Source organism: Nesoenas mayeri (assembly GCF_963082525.1).
Source record: "Nesoenas mayeri genome assembly, chromosome: 26".
Lineage (NCBI taxonomy): Eukaryota > Metazoa > Chordata > Aves > Columbiformes > Columbidae > Nesoenas > Nesoenas mayeri.
Window position 1 is genome coordinate 4,255,115 of NC_137552.1, and position 22,259 is coordinate 4,277,373.

General features: G+C 52.5%; 2 protein-coding genes across 2 annotated transcripts in view; both read right to left on the minus strand.

The window, feature by feature from the left end:
• Nucleotides 1–584: 584 nt before the first annotated feature.
• On the minus strand, nucleotides 585–3,360 carry STAC2 (SH3 and cysteine rich domain 2; the record flags this gene model as incomplete). Its single annotated transcript, XM_080359736.1, has 10 exons — nucleotides 585–680; nucleotides 793–1,054; nucleotides 1,146–1,243; nucleotides 1,733–1,785; nucleotides 1,875–1,944; nucleotides 2,023–2,120; nucleotides 2,202–2,283; nucleotides 2,648–2,745; nucleotides 2,837–3,023; nucleotides 3,286–3,360. The coding sequence occupies 10 exons, from the start codon at nucleotides 3,358–3,360 to the stop codon at nucleotides 585–587; spliced, it is 1,119 nt and encodes a 372-aa protein (XP_080215862.1).
• Nucleotides 3,361–4,561: 1,201 nt separating this feature from the next.
• FBXL20 (F-box and leucine rich repeat protein 20) overlaps nucleotides 4,562–22,259 on the minus strand; it is a 29,993-nt gene continuing 12,295 nt past the window's right edge. Inside the window, exons 3-15 of the mRNA XM_080359896.1 lie at nucleotides 17,346–17,400; nucleotides 16,988–17,062; nucleotides 16,413–16,507; nucleotides 15,956–16,024; nucleotides 15,697–15,792; nucleotides 14,448–14,574; nucleotides 13,173–13,247; nucleotides 11,591–11,721; nucleotides 10,753–10,813; nucleotides 10,241–10,285; nucleotides 9,188–9,244; nucleotides 8,267–8,479; nucleotides 4,562–7,908 (exon numbers count right to left, since the gene is read on the minus strand). Coding sequence (XP_080216022.1) covers nucleotides 7,801–7,908; nucleotides 8,267–8,479; nucleotides 9,188–9,244; nucleotides 10,241–10,285; nucleotides 10,753–10,813; nucleotides 11,591–11,721; nucleotides 13,173–13,247; nucleotides 14,448–14,574; nucleotides 15,697–15,792; nucleotides 15,956–16,024; nucleotides 16,413–16,507; nucleotides 16,988–17,062; nucleotides 17,346–17,400 — 1,207 coding nt within the window. The 3' untranslated portion in view covers nucleotides 4,562–7,800. The remainder of the gene's footprint in view (nucleotides 7,909–8,266; nucleotides 8,480–9,187; nucleotides 9,245–10,240; nucleotides 10,286–10,752; nucleotides 10,814–11,590; nucleotides 11,722–13,172; nucleotides 13,248–14,447; nucleotides 14,575–15,696; nucleotides 15,793–15,955; nucleotides 16,025–16,412; nucleotides 16,508–16,987; nucleotides 17,063–17,345; nucleotides 17,401–22,259) is intronic.

Genomic DNA, 22,259 nt, shown 5'->3' on the forward strand with positions numbered 1-22,259 from the left:
GGGGGGGGCCCTTCCGCACCCCCTCAGAAACACACAACCTGGTGGCCCCGACACCGCGGCGGCAGCAGCCGTTAATTAATTTAATTGAGGATTTTGGGGCTGGGCGCTGCCTGAGCACGGGCGGGTTATTGCTTGGGTGCGCTGAGCGGGCGCGGCACACGTGTGTCGGTGCACGGGGACAGGTGTGCACAGGTGTGTCGGTGCACAGGGACAGGTGTGTCAGTGCACAGGGACAGGTGTGCGCGGGGCACACGCGTGTCAGTGCACAGGTGTGTGCCCTGGGGTGTGCACAGGGATTTGCACACCCGTGCTGGTGCACACACATACACACGTGTGAGGGTTTGTGAGCAGCCATGTGGGTGCCCCATCCGTGCGCAGTGTCACCCCCGTGTTCCCTGTCACCCCCGTGTCCCCTGCCCCACACCAGCAGGGCCGGTGCCTCAGGCAGGACCCCGAGCGATGGGGACACTGGGGACAGGCTCTAGGGGTCAAGTTCCACCCCAACGTGGCTTCCTGAGGTGATCTGGGTGGGTTGGTGGCACCGGGAAGGGGACAGGGACACCGGGGGGGCTGGACGCCACCCCTCAGATCTCGGTCAGCACCTCGGCGGGGACCAGCCCCCTCTTCCTGCCACTTGTCACCCGGACGAGCCCCTGTGTCTTGCCCACGCCGACGCAGATCTAGAACAGACAGACAGACAGATAGTGGGGACACGGCGCTGCCAACAACAGCCCCAACTCGGTGCACCCCAGAGCAGCCAAGTGCCACCCACCACCAGCGGGGTCCCCACACCTGGTTCTCCCTGAGGCTGATGTGTCCCCTCTCCTTGTCCCCCTGCACGGCGCGGCAGCTCCGCCAGACGCTCTCGCCGGGACGGACGCGCTGCACGAAGTTGGCCGGGAAGAAGCCGAGCCGGTCGCCCACCTTCCCCTGCGGCACCACCGCGCTGAGCCCCCCGCGCTGGCTGCGCCGCTGCCCCCGCACCCCCGCGGCCCCCCTGACCTTCCACCAGTCCTCGTTGGAGTCGTCCACCAGTGTCACCCTGTCCCCGGGCCTGGGGGGGAGGGAGATGTGGGGCAGCGTGGGGATGAGCCCCCGACTCTGCTGCCCCCCGTGTGGGTCTGGCCCCCCGTTCCCACACTCACTGCAGCGCCAGGTCCTGCTGCTCCTGGGGCACGAATTTGTAGAGCGCCACGTAGGAGAACATGGGGGCCCCGTCCCACCGCGCCGGCCCCCCGGCAGCCTGCGGACACAGGAGCCCTGCCCCACGGCCCCAAAACGGACCCACACCCCCAGCCCCATAGCCCCAGACCAGACCCACAGCCCTGCCCCACGGCCCCAAACCAGATCCACACCCTCAGCCCTATGGACCCAAACTGGACCCACACCCCCAGCCCCATGGCCCCTGACTGGACCCACAGCCCTGTCCCATGGCCCCAGACCGGACCCACACCCCCAGCCCTGCCCCATGGCCCCAAACCAGATCCACACCCCCAGCCCTATGGACCCAAACTGGACCCACAGCTCCAGCCCTGCCCCATGGCCCCAAAATGGACCCACACCCCCAGCCCCATGGCCCCAGACTGGGCCCCCAGCCCTGCCCCATGGCCCCCAGCCCCATGGCAGCATCCACAGCCCCCAACACCCCATTCCTTTGTCCCACAGCCCCCGGGCATCACCCAAGTGCCCACTCCCCACATTCACCCCCATCCTGCCCCCCCCAGACCCCCACCTGCTGCCCGGGGCTCGTCTCCTCCACACTGTCCCTCTCTGCTGGGGTGACAGCTGCCGGGACAGACGGACAGGGGGACAGAGTCAGCCCTGACCCCCCCCGAGATAAGGCCCCCCCCCCCCCCCCAATGCCACCCCCTTACCGCTGCCACTCGGGCTCCCCGCATTGCTGGGGGTGTCCCCGCTGTCCTCCCCGGCTGCCACCTGGTCACCCTAGAGCAGAGGGAGGGCTCCGGGGGGGTCCCCACACCCCGCAGTGTCCCCCCAACCCCTCCCCGGTTCCGAGGGTACCTGGATGCGGGGGGGCAGCTCCGTGGCGCCGCTGCCGTGTGCCAGGGACGTGCCGAACCGCAGCGCCTCGTACACCGGGTCCACCCTCACAGCGGGGGCTGGGGGGGGACTGGGGGTGTTAGGGACCCCCCGGCCCCAACTTGCACCCACAACGGGGGCAGCCAGGGCTGGGGGCTCACCTGGGGGGGGCTCACCGTGCGCGGAGCCGCCCTGCTCCGGCAGCAGCAGCGGCGAGCTGAGATTGCGGTGGAAAGCGGTGGCCTGGGGGGTAAACCAGGGGGGTTGGGGAAAAGAACCCCAACAACCGGGGGTTTTGGGGAAAAAGATGTAGGGGTTTTGGGGGAAAAAAAAAAAGCCAATAAGCCAGGGATTTTGGGGAAAAAAATCCAGAAGTTTTTGGGGAAAAAAAAGGGGGTTTTGGGGAAATAAAAGGGGGTTTTGGGGAAAAGCAGCACCCAGCAGCCCTGGGCATCCTGGGTCGAGGGGGAAGAGCTGGGGAGCTGCTGGGGACCCCCGTGTGCACAGGGGGGGCTCTTGCACACGCGTGTGCGCAGCCCCAGGGCCGGGCCCGCGCCGGGGGGTCCCGGGGGGGCTGCCGGGGCCGTGCCCCCCCCGTAGCACGTACCGTCTTGCCGGGACATTGCTGGTGCGAGATCCCCTCGGAGCACCAGAGATGCACCCCGGCCTTGCACGCCTTGCACCGCAGGCCCTGCCGCGAGTTCCCTGCGGGCAGCGGGGGGGGACACGGTCACGGTTATGGGGCTGCACCCCCCCCACATCCCAGGGACCCCCCCCCCCCATGGCCAGCACCCACCCGCGATGAGCTGGCGGCACAGCTCGCACGGACAGTGCTTCTTGAACACGTAGTGCTGGAAGCCGTGTGGCCGCGGGGGGGGGGACGGGGGGTCCCGGGGCCCTGCGCCCCCCCGCGGGAACAGGTTCTCCACGCTCTTGCTCCGCAGCAGCGTCCGCAGGGACAGTGAGCGCTTGAGCCGCTGCATCTGCCGGAGGGACCCACGGGTGACGGAGGGACCCCCGGGTGACGGGGACACCCCCGGGTGACAGCGACACCCCCGGTGTGTCCCCGCCCCCCCGCTGCACCACCCTGGGGATCCCGGGGGGGCGGAGCTGGGGCAGCTCCGGGGATGAACCATGAACCCCCCCCCGGGTTGGGACAGCGACACCCAAAGCGGCTGGGAGCCCCGGAGCGGGGTGCAGGGGTGCAGGGTCCCCCCACCCCCGGTGTCCCCCCCCACCCCGTACCTTGCTGCCGTGCCCGGCCCCGGGGGGCGGCTCGGGGGGACCCGCGGGTTCGTTGTCCCCGGGCGGCTCCGTCATGCGTCCCCCGCTACTGTCGCGACAGCGCCACGACCCGATGGCGACAGCGACACCTGCAGCTGCCGCCGGGCCCGCCCCGCGGGGGGGGAAGGAGATTTATGCTAATCCTTGATTGCTCATTGGCTGCCACACCCCCCCCCCCGGGGGGGGGCGGGGCTTGCCCCCCATCACCAGGCGCTGCGTACCAGGGGGGCGCTGGGGGGACCCCCCGTCCGAAATCCCGGGGTGGGGGGGGCAGCACCCATAGACCCCCCCGCATTTGCACCCGGGTGGGGAAGCACCCGTAGACCCCCCCTTTAACTCTCCATTCTTCTCCCCACACCTAAAGCTGGGGAACAGCACCCACATTAACACCTTGTACCCCCCCACCCCTTAATACCTCAGACCCCCCCTATTAACACCCGGGGGGGGTTTATAGTGCCCTAGAAGAGCAAACGCTCTTTTTCTCCCCAAAATGAGCCAAACTGGAGGAATTAAAGAGCTGGCACAGGGCGGCTTTGGCTCCGCGCCCCAGACCGGAATGGCTGGGGGGGGCCAGGGGGGACAGATGCCCTTGGCTGGGCTGGAACAAGGGGACAGGGCATTGCTGGGGGGGGACACGGGTGTATTGACAACAAACACGGGGTGTGGACCCCCCCACCCTGCAGGGGGCAGCGGGATGTCCCCTGGATCAGGGTGCTGGCAAAGACACGAGGGGACAGCAGGACAAGGACGGACATGGGCCCATGGTTGGGGGTGTGGGGAGAAGGAAACACCCCCGACCCCCCCACAGCAGCCGGGGTCTCGTCCTGAGTGTCCCACGAGCCCTGTCCCGAGTGTCCCCTCCACAGCCGATTCTCACTGTCCCCATGGAGATCGCACATCACACACATGGGACAATCAGCTACTTATATATACATATATATATAAAATATATATGTATATATATATATTTATGGCTGGGGGCGTGGGATGGGGAGAAGGAAACACCCCCGACCCCCCCACAGCAGCCGGAATCTCGTCCCGAGTGTCCCCTCCACGGCCAGTTCTCATTGTCCCCATGGAGATCACACATCACACACATGGGACAATCAGCTACTTATGTATATATATATATATTTACTTGTAGTTAATGGCATTATTATACCCCCCCGGTGTCAAGGAAAGCACAAATTACAATATCATGAAAATAGTATTTTATAGCTCTATTACATGTATATATAACCAAGGGAGCGCGTGACAAGGTTCCAGCCCACGTGGCAAGTACGTGGGACCGAACTGTGAGCCCACCCGTGTTAAAAGTGTGTTATAAATACCAAAATGCTCAGTCCTGCCCCCAAACCTGGGGGACAAAGCCCCACACCCTCCTCAGGGGGACACGGAGCCCTCGGGGTTCGGATAGAGGGGGAAAACCCCCCGTTTTGGGGGAAATGGAGGTGATTTCAGCGGCATCTTCAGGGGTGGAGGAAAAGGCTCATTGCAGCGGGGACAGAGGAGGTGACAGCGGTGACAGCCGTGCTGCGGGGTCCCCCCTCTATGGGAGCCCTGGTGACAGCAATGATGTCCCCAATTAACGCAGAAAGTGGCTTTTCCCCCTTGTCTTAATGCTTTGTCCCCAAGCTGCAGCGCAGGGACCTCAGCACCCGGTGCCGTTGCCGGACACGGGGAGGACGGGAACCCCGGCGGCTCCTTTGGATGCCAGAAAACAAAGCAAAATGCGAAAATCCACCCCAAAATCCCCCCTGGCCTCACCTACAAACCCCTTCTTCAGAAAATGAGGTGTTTCAAGCCTCATTTTTGGGGCGCAACCCATGGAGACTGGAACAAAGAACCTTGTCACATCGACCTCCCGTCCGCCCCCCGAATGGCGATATCATGGGCCAGCCATGAATGGGGTACAATCGATAAAACAAGACAATGATGCTTAGAAAATAGGGATTTGTCCAAGTTTTTGTTTGAAATAAGCGCCGTGACAGCACGTGGCACTTGCCCCATCCTCATCCTCATCCTCATCCTCATTGTGCTGGGAACAGTCGCTCACCCCATCCTCATCCTCATCCTCATCCTCATCCTCATCCTCATCCTCATTGTGCTGGGAACCATACTGGAATTGGGGTGAAAAGTGCTGCTGGGTGTCGGAAGATCATAAAAGCCTCGTTTTTGGTCATTCAGCTGCTATTTCCCGTGTTTCTGCTCCTCGAGTCCAAAAGCTGATCCAGTTCATGGCAAACCCATCGATTTTCGAGGCAGTGACACAGGGTCCAGCCCCTTCTGTACCTGGGGGGGCAGGTTCTGCGCTGGTTTGTGAGGGTGGGGAAATGGCCAAAATGCAGCAAACAGCCTCAAATTGAAGGTGGGAGCCCCCGTTTTGCGTCGTTTACCCCCAAAATGACATGATAAAGATATTCCTTTAATGATGGACACTACACCTGCAGAAACGGGCACACGCCTGTAAAACAAACTCCCCATCGCAGCCCATGTCAAACCACCTGCAAAAGGGTTTATTTCCCCTCTACAAAGGTGTTTTCCTAGAAAGAAGCAGCTTGGAAAATGATGTTTATTGGAGTTTATAAATACAAATGTAAAGGAGAGTCCATTTGAAGATGGATAATTGGCTTAATTGGCGGATAAAGGACACTGAAGTGGTTGGAGCTGCCTTAATGCTGCCACCATGACTGAGGAAGGGGAGAGGAAGGTGAGAGGAAGGGGAAGGAAGGGGAGAGGAAGAGGAAGGAAGAGGAGAGGAAGGGGATAGGTCTGTTACCCTGAGATGCACCTTTATCTTCAACCACCCTGAAAACGGGAGACAGGAAATTCTGCAAGTGAAGTGGCGGAACCAAAGAGAGAGAACAACCCACATTGCTGAGGATTTGAGCAAATAGAAGGGGTTACAAAGCACCCGCCGGGACCAGCGCTGGCAGGATCCTCCCAACCGCGGCGCTGGGTTCCCCCCGACTGTGTCTGCACAGACGGGTTGGGGGAATTTAAGCTGTTGACGATGGGGAGATGGTTTGGGTGGCACCGAGTGACCCTTCCCCAACAGCTCGAAGAGCGATGGGAGCAGTGGAAGCAACAGCCCGTCCTCAAAATGAACCCGCAGGGGAGAAACAACCCCCAGGCACTAAAGCAGCTGCTTCCCCGGTGGTGGGATCCTCCGGCACCACGGTGACGCCACGTTTCGGCAGCGGGCGATGGACCATCCTCCTGCTCCATGTTGGGGAACCGTCACAACACCCGATTCCTCCCGTTCCGCACAAACCTGCGGGAGGTGGAGCCGCTCCTGCCCCATTAAACCCCCGTGTCTGCCCACCCGTCACACACGAGGCAGCGGGAGATCACGGGGCCGCGGGTGCTCCTCGCACATGGGGTGATTTTGCCTGAAACACCTGGAAATGAGCGGCGATGGACGGTTCCTTCTCTCCGGGACAAGACACTTACCTGTGGATCTGCAGGTCATGGAAACCCCACGGGCAACAATAGGACAGGATTTCCAGGATTTCTTCAGCAAAAAGCCTCGACTTTGCTTTTTCTTGGGGGCAGAACGAAAGGACAGGAGGAGGGAACTTAGAGCCACTCGAACACAGGCTGTAACTATTTCCCTATATCAAGAGTTATGTCGCTGGGATAAAACCTGAAATGTGTAATAAATCCGGACGCCCCCTCGCTGATAAAAACAGGCCAAGGAGCGGCAAGAGCTGAGCACGTAGCGCAGCTCATCTCCAAAACACGTTACGAGCTCTTGGTAAAAAGTGTGGGGTTTTTTAGTCCTTTTTAAACTATCGATTTGTAACTTTGTTTGGTAAATCTCAGGAAAACGACTGAATTAGAAACAATAAGATCCTGACATCGCAGATTTCAAAGCTGGATCACAACGATCTCAGGGAGGTGCTGGATGGTACGGAGCACAGGGATGAATGAAGGGGAGCGCAGAGAAGCGCAAGGAAATCACATCTGGCAACAGCTGCTGCTCCATCCCCTCACTGACAAATGGACACAAAACTTGGTGGGATTTTCATAGTATTTTTTTTCTTCTGGACAACAGATGCAGGGTTAAAGCACGTTCCTTCCCTCGCCCCTCTCCCCGTGCCGGAGGGTTCAGTTCGTATTCCAACCTCAACAGTCAATCTGGGTTTGCAATCCCCCCCCAACTCCTTACCGCAAGGATTTCATCTGAGCATGCCCAGTAGGAATGGTTCAGAATTATACCAATCCACCTACAGAAACAGAAAAGAAAAGCCAAGCCGGCTCCAGGTCCCGCGCTGCAGAGTTCACCGGTGCGCTGGGCCGGGCGGGGGGTGTGTATGTACGTTATGGGGGGGCTATGGGGCCCGGCGGCGCGGCCCGGCCCGCTGGCCCTGGCAAATGACACTGGTATCGCTTTTCCTCGAAGATACGGGCGTCCGCCGTCATTCTACAAGTGTAATTAAATACTCAGTTCGCGAAGGACGATCACTTCCAGTGTCATAGGATGATGCAGCATCTGCAGAAGCGTTGTCGGCTGCCCCCGACCGACGGAGGGGGGGTCACCGGTGCGAAGTACGCGTGGACTTTGATGTTGGGTAAATGGGTCTGGAAAAGACAAAAAAATAGGGTTAAAGTGAGGAGGGGTCGCGGCAGAGAGGGGGGAATAGGCCTGGCTGGTCTTCAGACTACAAACGCATAAAAACTAGTCGGACTCTATGCTCGTCAGCGCGATTTCAACCCAGAATGTGGATGTGCAAGTTCTTTCTGTCACCAGAAAATAGTAACAAGGAGTAAGAACAAATTATGTTCTTTCCTCCATCCAAGTGCAGGACAGCCCTTAATTTCCCAGATGATGGCCCAAGGATGAAGAATGTGAAACCTCAGCCCTCCCCGTTCCCCACCGGTTCGACTGTCCAAGTCGCAGCCTCGGTGGCATTTGAATTTCTAACTCTTTTTTCTTTACCCTGAGTCTCTTGATCCCCGCGCGCGTGATTTGCTGGCAGTCGTACAGTTCTATCCTCTCCAGGCTGTGGCAGCTCTTCAGGTGCTCCAGGGAGGCGTCGGTGATCAGGGGGCAGTTGTCCAGCTCGATCACTTCCAAGCGGTCGTGGGCGCAGGCGCCGTTGCCCAAGTGCCGGATCCCGTCGTCCGTGATCAGCTCGCAGTGGGACAAACTCTGCGGCCAAACACAGCGAGTTAGCAGCCCCCGCCATGGGCAAACCGTGGCCAACACGCTGCCAGGGGACACAGGGACAGGGGAGAGGACGCTCCACGTTCCATAGGTTTGGGCTGCTTTGCCACACTTTATTTTTTAGGGCAAGAACTTACACTTTTGTAAAATCTGAAGGACCCTGTCTAAGAACCAGCAGAAATGTAATATCACCTACTCAGTGTGGTTTTTTGGAGGTGGGATGTACCTTAAAAGTTCTTGAGGAGGAAGCAAAGCTCAAACGAGGAGACAGCACCAGCCTGTCGCATCCCCAGCACCTCCCAGGGATGGATTTTCGTGTGACAACAAGGGAGCTGCGCACACAGGGATATGGGGAGAGTGACTCTGAATGCCCAGAGATATCAACTTGGCTTTGCAGAGCCAGCGAGCTGCCTCATCCACCCAGCCTGTTTCTACACCAATTCTGCTCAGGACGCGCAGGTGCTGCTACCGGGAGAATTCCATGTCCTAAAACTCCTTTTCAGGCAGCCTGGGGTATGATTAAAGCGAGCGGTAGGGGAGGGACAAGAGGTTCTTCGGGGCCAGGTTTCTAGCTGAACTCTTCCGAGCCTTCACAAGGTGTCTATGAAGTCAAAGAGACAAATCCCCGCAGGCAGCGCTTAAAATCCCTTTGTTTGGAGAAGAGATGCTGGAAGTCTCACTCCCAATACTCACCAGAACCTGCAGCCGCGGACAGTGTATGGAAAGCTGGATTAGTGTGCTGTCTGTTATCTGCAGGAAAAAGGAAAGAGAAAAAGCCTTTCTATGCTGGGTGCTTTGCACAAGGGCTTTTCGCCCCCTCTCCATGAAAGAAAACCTGCAGTTTTTTGCAGGAACTCATCTCCTGCATGACCAGATGTGCAGGTTCTTCCAGTCCCTTATAGAAATCAGCTCATGCCCTTAAAGGACTGTTAAGATACAGGTATTTATGTGTTTTTTTGAACTTCCTTAAGTGGCTCTCACTAAATCAACTCACAATTAAGAAAAGCGACCAAGCAGACTTGTTCAAACCACAATGACTCCTAAACGTTTGTCTCACAGGACCAGAGGTGTCCAAATCCCCCTCCGAACTCACTGCATTGCCGAACGGTTCCCTCTTTATCCCTCAGGAAGAAAGAGCCTCAACACAATGGCTCTGCAATGTGAAGCGTTCCGCAGGGAACCTGGGCTGCCTTTGTTCACAGTCAGGCCAAGGACACGGCCCAATTTGTTCCTTTTCTTTCGGGTTGACTTTAAATCACTTCCCGTCTAGACTATTGTAATTTCCTCTGGTCGCCTCCTGAATTTCTGCCCTGGAAACAGCGGGAAGGGCAGAATCCTGGGTCAGGCTGTTCCCAGGGCATGGAGCAAAACCCTCTTCCCTCCTCTCTCTTCATCTGAATCCATTTCAAGTCTATTCTTGGAGATTTTTCATGGCATCTTGAGTAAACTCAACTATATATTGCTATATTGCCAGGGTTATATAGCACATAGAACAGTGTGAGCCACATAGGAGACTTTATCTTGATCCCAACTCACCTCCAGGACACACTTATTACTATTCAAGCTTTCTTATTTACTATGAAATACAACCAAATCGAACTACAAAACTAGTATTTTTTCTCATCCAAATATATCGTATCTTCTTGCTCAGGAGTCTAAAGCAAGTTCTGGTTTCTAAATTGGACTTTTTACCAGCTTTTGTGACTGTACCAAACCAAAACCCCAGCTGGAGGCGGCAGCTCCTACCTGGACACACTCCTCCAGGTCCATCTTTTCAAGCTCGTGGCAGTTCTATTAGCAAACAAAAGACCAAAGGCACAAACTGAGTGCAAAGTTCAGGCAGCAAATATAAACAGAGCTACAATAAATGGCTAAATTAAAACAAAAATGAAGGGTTTGCCTCCACGAAGCAGCAGGAGTGAAAGCGAGTTTGCTGCTGCTTTACAGACACCACCAGATAAAGGGAATCTGGCAATTCCGCTCGTTTAAAGGTGGAGTTTTTTATTGATAGAGAGCAAAGGAGGTTGAATTTAGGGTCTGTTGTATAGAACACAGACTAATATAGTTTGGATTCACATCCTCCTCGATGTGCGGGTCAGGACAATGGCAGAGATTACACAGAAGGTAATTTTTGTAAGTCAGCTTCCACTCCAACATGGAAAACACACCAGAAACCCACACCTGAGAAAGCTGCTGCTTGTGTCTGTCACAAAAAGAAAGCAAAGACACCGGATGAACAAGGGGATACCAACACTTACCCTGGCTAGAGTGGTGAAACCCACATCTGTCAGCTGGGAACACCTCGCGACTTCTAATATTCTGCACAGAAAGAATTGATAATAACCATGACAAAAGCGTCAATTTCCAAGCGTGCGTTATGCATTTCACCCTACAGAGTTTAATACCGTACAGCTGCAGCTGAACATAAACACGGAAACCATTCGGAACTAAAGGCAGGTTTTACCTTCCTCTTTCACAACTGGTTTCCACACACTTGTGTGCTGCCCTTTGTACCAGTAACTCTGTTTCTTATCACAGAAAACAGCTGTGTTTTCTTTTCCCCCTGTATTTTATGCCATTTAGCACAGGCTGTTGCAAGGGTCGGATAATAAAACTGTCTCTTCTTCCATTTTCTGAATGACAGTCTTCCTGAAGAAACCTGTCCTAATAAAGAAGTCTTAATAATAATAAGAACAAGTAAGCATGTGCAGAGATGTGGCTGGAAAGCCACTCTTTCAGGCAGAGTAAATGGCATCTGCTACAAAATCATCATGAAAACCCTGTTAATATCACATGCCACGAGGAAACAATGTTGGTTAAACATGTTGTCAGTTCTCAATACAAAAGCGACCGAACCTCGGCTGTTGTTCATGGAACAACAGAAGCACAATGGGGTCAAAAGAGAGTGACTCTCCTGCCATCACGACACAGAGCTCTTTGACGGCCGGTTTTGTCGTCAGAAACCAGAAATTTGGGTACAAATGGCACCATCCCACAGCAAAAACCCGGCAAAAAGCTCAGAAGGAGCTTCAGAAGCTAAAATGGCTCAAATATTACAAGACTACACGAGCAGGATGCTCTGTGGGGAGGACTCACCTGAGGCGGGGGCAGTTCTGGCCCAGCGCGTTCAGGATGGCATCTGTAATGTTAGAGCAGCCTGAAGCACACAAGGATTGCAACTTGTGGCATCCTCTGCATATTGTAATGAGACCATCATCTGTTATTTGCTACAAGAAAAACAATAACAACATCACAAGCCATAACGACGGAGGCGGAGGTGCAAGGCACTGCATATTTTCCTTCTCAGACTCCCAACCGGGCACCCAGAGGCCAAGTTGCGCTTCTTTCAACCCAAAAACGCGGTCAAATGTTTCAGCGGAGCGGCTGGAAGAGGAAAAGCCACGTTGAAGTGACGTGTCAACATTGGGAAAGTGATTCCGCACGCAGGCTCGGTTCTGCCTTCCTGTGCAAGCCTGGCTTGGAAACACCTTCTTGGCTTAAACTCAAGACCAGAACGCAGCTAAAAGTTACCCAAAAATCAGCACAGCAGGTTGTTCTCACAAAAAGGCTTTTTAAAAATAGAATTCGGTGTGTTTTAGGCCCCAAACCCGCAGGGTGAGAGCCGGGCTAACAGCTGGCATCACGCTAAATTCACGGCAGCTCCGTCGACCCACCGCTCTGCTCGCACATCTGGGAGGGCAACAGTGCGCACATCTGCTCCAGATGTTTCCCTACACAGGCAAAACTCAGCGTGGCTGTGCCGAGGAACCACACGGGGTTAAGAGCAATGCAGGGTGAGGGGAAAAAGGGACAAAAGGTGGCAAAGGCTGCGCTTGCTGGGGGACCAGGTTAAGCCTTGCTTAATTCTTCCACTCTGGATTTTCAGAGGCCAGACTCAAGTGCCACTGAAAAGCACCAACTTAGGGACTGGACTGTTGCTTTTAAAATAGCAAACAGCAAGTGAGATGAAACAGAAACTCAGCAGAACGTGGGATTTTCAGTTAAGGCAATCAAGGACTTTATTATTAATAATTAACGGTTTTCTTTTCCTTTCTGCCTGTTTGCTTCTCCCCCAGACCCCAGATGCAGGTCTGGAAGTTGTTATGGGATGGACACCGGTTTCCTGCCAGTGTAGTAACTGGTAAAGCTGCTCCTTGGGGTGGGAAAGGTCCCCCAAGTCCTCACCCCATTCCACAGCAAAGGACGAGCCTGTCCGGTTCCTCACTGCACAACGGTACGTACAAAGAGCCCATTCCAGTTGATTTTTTGGCATAAATATACATTTTTGGCACTGCAGAATAACTGCTTTAAAGTCTTTCTGTGCAGGGAAACTGCATTTGGCTCAATGTTGTAAAAAAGTCCAGAGGAACCGCCCGGCTCCATCGCCACACAAACATGGAAAGCATTTTTCCAGCTAGTCCTGCAAAGGGGTTTGGAAGCCCCGTGGGCAGGGAGACGAACAATCCCGACACAGCGACCACTGCGACGCTGCCACGGGGGCTTATTCAACGCTCCCAAAAAGCTGCTTTTCATCAACTCTTTTTAAAAGCCTCGTAAACCGAGGCCGGGCCGGCCCGCATGGATGATGCTTGTGGGACGGAGCGCACGGCTCTGCTTAGAGCTGGTTCTAAACGCACCGCGACGGCTGAGCTGGGAAATCAGAGGGAGTTTTACTTACTAAGCATGTTTGGAGGTTTAAAGTCACCAGTTCGGGACAATGTGCACCGATGTATTTCAGAGCTTCGTCCTCAAGCTGGAAAGAAAAGTTTAGAGACCGAAGTGACCTGTTAATACTTTAAGGAATCTCCAAAATAAAGCTCTGAGAACAATAAAGCACGTGTGGTGTGGATACCTATGGTGGGGGAGGGCAATGCACCGCAGATTCAACATTCACAGCAATAACTACGTGCCGCTTCTTGACTATCAGGAACAGAGTTCAAAGACCCACAACACTGAGTTAGAGCAAAGCTGATCTGATCAAACACGCGCAATTCACAGAGCGGGTAGTGAAATCAGAAGCTATTTAGAGGAATTAAGGAAATGCTTCACTAGTGAGGACCTGTAAGTAAAACCATCTTTATACTGTGATACTAGAACTCAAAAAAAAGAGTCTTATTTCAATGTGAGGAGCGTAAGCATATCCAGGTTGCTTTCTGATGCTGAAAAAGCCTGTTATTCATAAATCTATAAGAACAGATGGCAAGTCATTGATGACAGGGATGTATTGCCATCAATATTACTCACAACTCCATAAATTCCTAGAAACTCAAGCTGTTTGCGTGACCTGAATTCTCAAAATAGGTTGAGATTATAGCTTTGACCGAGTTGTTTTTACAGCCGTGTATGCTCATCTCACACACCAAAAATCCAACTGTATATAAATTTAGAAGAAACCTACTGACTATGGCGCTTAGGGCTGCGCTTGCCCGTGCACGCCAGTGTTAGCACGACCTCTGCAGCCGCTTCAAATCCTCCGGCATAGCTCAGGACCCGCATGATAGACGTGAGGGAGCAGCACCGTGTTCCTGACTGACTGCAGAGGTGGCTTTTCACATCCACCGATTCCCTTTGACCAAGCGACACAGAAATTCTATAGCCAGAGCAAATGAAAGCGCTGCCACGCTTCCTAAACTCCTCTGAGCCTTCAGAACTGGATGGGGCCGCCCATGAATAGTAAAGTTATCTCCTCTTTAAAGAAGTTTGCTCAACGTGTTCTCCACGGGGGGAAAAGAAGAATGATTCTACAGCTAGATACGCAATTCGTTCGCTGTGCCGCTATTCGTACTGAGCTCAAAGCTATTAAAGAATTTCAATCAGAGCGGTTAATCTCCAACGGGCAGAGTAATTTCAGTAACGTAATGTTTCTGGAAAGAGAAAAATCTACACTGCTTGAGCGCCGCGGTTTCGGTGGCAGCAGGAAGGCGGCAGCTGCTGCGATCTCCACGAGCCGTACCTGCGTGCAGCCCTTCAGGAACAGCGCCCGCAGTCCCCCGCAGCCCCGCACCAGGGCCTGGACGCCGTCCTTGGTCACTTGGTCGCACCAGGAGATGTTCAGCTGTTCCAGCAGTGGACACCCCTCGCTTCGGATGGAAAGGAAAAGCACGTGTTTGTTTTGGCAAGAAATGCTGCTGCTTCAAGGCACGATCTGGGAAATGCCCGTTTGTGGGACCCACGCGAGCGCAGATGTTCAACCCGCACCCCCCTGGGGAACACTCGTCAAACATCCTCTCCAGAAATGAAGAGCTCTCCAGAGGCAGCATCAGGAGCTCTAAAATCGGGTATTAGTGGGGTAAAAGACAATAAATGTATCCCATTTTGGACACCTCCCAGCCATGGATGGACACCACGGGCTCTCGAGATCTGAATACAACCAAACCGACCTCAACAAAACCCAAAATAGGGTTGATTCCTGCCACGCTGCTTCTAACTCTCCCGGTGTAACTTTGCATTTGCAAATGGAGTAACACTCAAGCGTAATTTATAATTGAGAGATAGTATACATCCCACATGCTATCGTGTATTGAAGGTAGCTGCAGCACTAATCCGACCGTGTGGAATCAGAGACAAGGATGAAGACCCTCGAGGGAAGGGAAAAAACCGGCTCAAAGTATTTGAATGCAGCTACTAAAATAATTTAATCATCAATTTGCTCTTTCAAATCTGTGTTTTCTTCTGGTGTGCAGATTCACCCTCCAGTATTTTTCCCATGATACAGCTTCCCTCTGTGTTCTTTTATTCCACCGGCATATTACTTGTAGTTTGGGTTTTTTTTAAATAGCTCAACCTCTATTGTTACCTTCAGTGAATTTTTTGCCTCCTTTTCTCTGTCCCAACATCTTCCCACCAATGTCTGTCTGTCCCTTCCTTTTCTAGATTACTTGGCAATTCCATTTAGCGGATTTAAGCAGTTCTATGTCTCCTAAGCAGTTTAAAAAGACAAACGGTCACATGCTGGTGTTCACCTTCCAGCTACGGAACAATCGCTAAGCGTGCGATGGTACTTTTACAACAAAACTGACTGTTAGTAAATGAGCGGTTTAAAAAGATGGACTAAGAATTTTCTCTTCCCAAAATCCCTCCTCCAAGGCTTTAATAGAATATAATTCTTCTTCTACTGCTAATAAGCATCAGGACTGATAGAAACAAGGTCAAGGGCGGCTCATGCTGCGGGGAATCGAACCTCACTGGGTTTTGACTCCTACCTCAGCGCCTTCAGCGACAGGTTGGTTATGGAGGTGCAGGAAGCCAGATCGAGGTGCCGGAGTTTCGAGCAGAACTTACTGAGGCTGGTACACGTCCTGCGAGAGAAGAGACACGAAACGTTAAAGGTTATAAACATTTTGCATCGGATTATCCACCGCACGCACAAGCCCGGCCGTCCCTTCCAAAGGAGACGGCAAATAGAACGCGGTGCGTGCAGTGAAGGGGACGACAGGGCAAGCAGATGAGAACGGGACTCACGCGTCTGTGATCTTGGTACAGCCATTTAGGTTCAACACTTCGATATTCCTGCAGTTCTGTGCAAACGTCCTGCGTTAAAGAAAAGGGAAAACGCTGTATTTTACAGGTGTTTTATAGCATTTGTTTGAAGCAGAACGCAGCAGGTACGTTACTAAATAATCTCAAAATAAAGAAGTAAATAAAGAAAATAAATAACGTGTGTTGCCTTGGGATTTCGCAGCCTGAGGGCAAAAGTTTGCAGTTCAGCACCCATTACTGCTTAGCCTGGAGTAGCAGCTGGCATTATTTTAATAAGAATTGAGAAAAATAGGTACTAGTAAATTAAAAAGGCTCCTATGTTACTGTTCTCAGCGGTTTAAGTTAGACCGACAGGCTACAGATCGCAGTTCCAGTGTCGCTGGAGGAACGGGATGGTTCTTTAAGCCAGGTTTAGAGCAGGAAGGAGCCGCTGCGCTACCTCAAGGCGTTGTCTCCCACTCCCAGGCAGCCGCGCAGGCTCAGCTTCCGCAGGAAACCCCCGCAGCGCTTGGAAATGTTCTCCACGACGCGGCCCTGCAGAAACAGCCACGTTAAACAGCCCCAAAGTGACGGCGCAGCATTCAAAAGTTTAACTTAAACTGGAGGGGTTGGGGTTTTTTTGTCTCTTATCCTGATTGATGCAATTAATAGTCTAAGTGTGCGCTATGTTGATCTTTATTTGAGTGAAAGGAAAAGCAGCTCAAATTCTGCTCTACAAAGGGAGTGGTTTTCCACGAGAACATACCACTTTACTCATTTCTGTCTCCAGAACACACATAAAACCACTTTCCTTCTATTACTACCTTTAAACCGTGATATAGATATATAAATCTGTCAATTTTTAAAAGCTGAATGGATTGCCGAGCCTTTTATAAAGACTCCCCGAGAAGAACTGAAATGAATGATTTCTATCTCCAGGGAAGGCAAAAAGGGTAACGCTGGGAGTGTTAATCCATTCTAGGCTGTAATTACATTTTAACAGGAAAAATGGGTTTGTATGTCACTTAATTATACCTCAATATCCCTCTGGAAATCAAACAGGTCAATTCGCTGCCAGTTACTGCCATCCAGGGCCAGAACATTCCACGCCTTTATTGGGGGAGAAAACGTAAATGTGGTGTTAAGATGAAAACAACCAAAAGAAAACAAGGGTAAAATGGCATTCGAGCTTTGAGTTCCCCTTCGCTGCTGCCATCGGAAGTTTCTGGTGTTGCAGCGTTAATATGGGACACTAAATAACAATAGCGGAGTGGCACAAAGCTCGCTGGTACAAACCCTCGTGGTTTGGTGTTCCAGGGAAGGCTGGAGTGAGGGAATGTCACCCAAAGCCAACCCAGTGACAAATTCCAGCAGCGAGGACGAAGGTTCTTACCCTGGAAACTTGGGCACAACGACACAGGGTCACCACATCCAGGAAAGAGAAAATTCTGCAACGGAAAGAAGAGACACGGTATTGGTCACTGACATTAAAAACAACGAGAATGTGGAAAACAAAGGGGGAAAAAGGACTGGATGCAGCAGAACTTCTTTGTAATTCGGTTGAAAGCTGAGCTGTGAAAAGAAGCGCAGACCAAGCAGTTACTGAATGAGAGCAAAACAGATACCGAGCCACTGGGAAACATTCACCTTGCACCTTGTAGTGTTGACTGGCGGTAAACTGAACGATTATTGATCAAAACAGGAGGTTACGGGTGTCACATATGGTTTGGTTAACAGACTGATGTCCAACGGCAGGACAAACAGCCACGGCGGGCTGTTTTGGCTCCTGGTTTGCAAGCGCCTCAGCCCAACTAAACCACCCCCTTTAGCGAGGGCTCCCCGAGAGCCGGCAGTGAAATAACGAACAGCAAACAGACCAAAGTGACGCCACAGCCTGATTTTGGTGTTCTACTGAACTGGAGGCGCTGTTAACACGGAGAGAGGAGGAATATTTTGCTCCACAGCATCGCACAGCCAGACGATCCGTTCGGTTGGGTCAGTGCAGGGCTTGGAAAGAGGCATTTCGGATCAAGCCGATGCGGTCACTCCGCTGCCGTCCGTCGTTCTGCTGCTGTCTGTCGTTCCGCTGCCGTCCGTCATTCCGCTGCTGTCCGTCGTTCCGCTGCCAGGGCACACCCGAGCGTTCGGGCCAACACCTCGCTGTTCTGTCCTATTTACTGGGCTAAAGGAATTAACCAGTAATACTTTGCGATGCCATCCTGGGTTAGGACATCCACTTGTCTCTCTTGGGTGCACAGACCCCCATGTGTGAGCGCAGGGAGCACGAGGCCCATTTAAAGCTCCCAAATCTGCACCAAAATGGTTATTTTATGGTTTATAAGTCATTCAAACAATCATATGCCACAAAACAGAGAAGATCAAGCGGGCAGTAGATACCGAGGTCTCATTCTCTTTGATAGCAACTACAAAACCATAGGGCGGAATGTTTTTGCAAAGAGAATACAAATGCTTGACTACAAGAAAACACTTGCACAAGCGTTTTAGTATTTTAGACTTGAAGACCACCAGAAGGTGAAGGCAGATGTGGTCAGAAGTGTTAAAGATTCGCATGACCATGTTTTCTTCACTAGCAGGTATATAAAAAGCACTTTAGAAACATCAGTGTTGGTGAAGATGCGAAAAGGATGTTCCTGACAGAGGATAAATGCAGATTATTCATGAAAACACAGACACTTGCAGGTGTCACGTAGCTTAACAAACACTTGGTGAAGTCAGGATATAGCAGAACAAACAGCTACATGCCCTCTTGTATTTCCAAAGACACTCATGGATCCAAGGAGCCTGGTTCAAAATACTTCTCATCTGTTCCATACTCATCTCGAGACAAAATTTAGTGACATGCTGGGAGTTAAGTGGTGTGGAAAAGGTGTGGAAAAGAGCTAATACACACATTACTATAACAATGTATTGGGAACCCACCTCTGGATTTCAGCAGCAGCTCCACGCTCGCTTTCACCTGCTTATAGACAAGTCTTCCCCTCGAATTAAGTGTCATTTATTTGTGCATGTATGCGAGCACTGAGGATTTATTTAGCACAATGTCGACGTACAACAATACAAGGAAAGCCTGGGGAAATGAGAGAAGCTGGGGGAAATTCTCCCTTTTGCCCTAGATTCCCATCACGGGAGCAAAACAATCAACAAATCCCACTCCATGGGAACGACGGCTTGGTCAATAAGTACACAAGCTTTCCATGTTTTCATTAAAATCGCTTTCTCCGTGGAAATCCCAAGCTATTAATAACCACCCCATCCCTCTACCAGGGCTATTAGGTCTTGGCCAAATTCTTTCCTATTTCCTGCTCCTCCCTTCCCCGCCTGCCCACGCAGCAAAAGGGACGTCAAGGCAGCGAAACCTCCCTGTTACACCCGCGCTTTGCCCAGAGCTCCCTGGGTGTTCAGCTTGGACACTCGGGCTCGGCTCCCCAGCATTTCTTAGTGTTTCCTGTCCCACTAAGCAATGACTGAGTAGTTTTACAACAGGAGTAACAGGTGAGTCACAAATCCTGGATCTCTTTTCCGCAATCTGCACAGGATGAAATAAAGCAAAGGGAACCTATAGGTTCGCTTGAAATAATCCACGTTCACGCTCATATCCTCTGGCTCAAATTAAAACAGGACTTGACCACAAGGAAATACATCAGAGTTGACAGTAAGGAAATAATCCACAGAAATAACTTTATCATCAAAGAGTGACCACAGGTGAAGGCAGAGGAATCCAAACAGGAATTAAACCAGCTCTGGTATTGCGGCAGATGAAACTGTTTTGCTGCAAAGCAGCTCCCTGTGTTCAGGACTTGGAACGGACCAGCACCAGACGATTCAGCTAAAACACGCTGCGGCTGGAGCATTTTCCAGGTTTCAACCTCTTAATCCACTCAGGGTTTCCCAGGACCGCTCACTTTCCCACTGCCGCTCTAATTAGATTAGGGACAAGACTCTAATGCTGCGGGCTCTGAGGTGAGCGAGCTTAGACCGTCAGCCTTCTAAAATTACCAGCGGCCCACCGTTCATGTTATGTTTCGCTCCGTCCTCACTTTATCCTGATGGGTTGGGCCAGAAGGAAACGACAACTTTGCTGCCGACTCACCGGTCCCCATATGCTCCGGTGCTTGTGTCCTGAGCAGAACTCGAGCTCCCGAGGAATAAATCAACGTGGGGCTTGAAGGTCAGACGGCGAAGCTGGTGCCAGTGACGGGACGTGCTGAGAACGGGAGGCGGCACGGAGTAAAAGCTGCTTACGCCAGGGGAGAACTGAAAACTGCCTGACCTGCCTGTGAACCGATAAGGACAGACGAACGCCGTCCCCTTCGCCCCGCCGAGCGTAAGCTGTTTGAGAGCCCCACGTCACGCCGAGGGTAAAACCTTCTTTGGGAAAGCGGCGGAGACCAGCGCTGCCACGGCAAGTCCAGGCTTGGGGTTTGGTGTGCGGACAAAACAGCGACTGGCGAACACGCCGTTTCACCGCAGTGTTGGTAGCGGCAGCGCCGGGGAACGAGATGTGATGCCATTCAGAGGGAAGAACCGCGAAGCCACCGCTCAGTCACTCTCCCAAAGCTGCATCAGCGCAGGAATGAGGGTGGCGAATGCAACTCTGCTTTTTGCTGCTTTGGCTCGTTTTAAACCGTGTAAAGGTATAATCACGTATAAAGGGGTAAGCTCCTAGAAACTCAGCTGGCAGAGGACAAAGCCGGAGCAGGTACAGCGGTTTCAGCACAAGGATTTGTGAGCCGGTAGCTGATGTCTCTACCCGTGCTCAGGGAAACGCGGGACAAACGTCGCTGCCACCAGCAACACGGTGGGACAGAACACGACGTGACAGCTGAATCAAAGGCACATTTACAGGAGAGATTCCTGAGCACTTTACACCTCCAGCTCATCCCCCAGACAAAAGTGCAGCTGGGGTCGCATGTTTCTGTAACTTGGGGTGCGCCCGAGGCTGCTGTTCACCCCTTGTACACCCTCCTCCTCCTTATTTTGCTCGAGTACAGCTTCCCGCTTTGCAACCACACACACGAGACACCGATGCCATCTGCAGAACGAGCAAACCGGAGAACAAGACATTACACAGCAGCGCTGCTTCAACACATAAGTCTTTGTCCTGAAGACAGTGACACTCATTTACGGGGGATTCCTGCAGATAAATGCATCCAAGTTTCTCTTTCAAAGGCCGCACTGTCATTCCACGCTAATTAATTTTCACAGTATGCTAACAGTGAATTCCAACTCTCAAAACCATTACTTATGAACTTTAACATTTATAAACTCTATCTGCTGATTTCTTCCTAGGTTTCCTGAGCGTTTGCTCTGCTCTACAGCGGGTTAGGATGATTAGGGATATCAAGACACAAAGCATTTCCCCACAGTGCTGCTAGAACCCAGCCACACCGTGCACTGTCCTGACGAACCTCCCTGCTTGGTGCAGGATCTTCCCTCCTACTCACCACAAAACCTTCTCCAACAGTCTGGAGATGTCTCGCACCGCCAGGTACCTCCTACAGCCCAAGATGGGATTGTTGGTGTCACTACGATCCACCGGAAATCTCAGCCGTGCTCTGATCGAGGTCCCAGTGACCACATACCCTGAGCTCCGTGCAAAACCTCAATTAAATCCCTGCCTTCCTTATGCCAGACGAGCTCCTTGCCTCGTGTTGATGGTCTTCACAGCCTGGCCCCAGCCTGCGTCTGGTCCCCTTCACATAAGGGCAAATCATGGTTCTGCATCTGAATCAGACTGGAGGTGCCGTTACAGAGAATAGAGGAGACAGTGCAGTTGAAAGAAAAGAAAGTCAGGCTTCTTTTTCTCTTCATTTTATCCCACAACTGAGCTAGAAACACTTTTGGGTGTCAGAGCTCCTCTCCCCAGGCTTTTTCTTGCACCGAGCATTGACAGTACTACACAGTTCCTTGCAGCGTAAGAATTTTGTTTGCGTTAATAATTCAAAGATCCACCCGCAGCTGCGTTCACCGTTCCCAGCCTGGTATCTCAGCTCAAAGCACCGATAACGCGACTTCCAGACATCCAACGATGACAAGTGAGGTACAATCACACACGTGCCACTGCTCTGCGCGGGGATCACGAACTTCACAAGGTGCATCGTCCACCAAGATCCACAACTTGTGAGCTGTTTGATCTTTGCCAACAGGACCTGGTGCTGAGCATCTGTCTCTTACCGATGAGGAACAATCAAATCTGCTTGAGTGTCACAGCAGCAGAGGAACTTTGTGTTTAAATTGGACGTTTAGAGACACACAGAATCCTATTCTATACGTTAGCCTATACTTA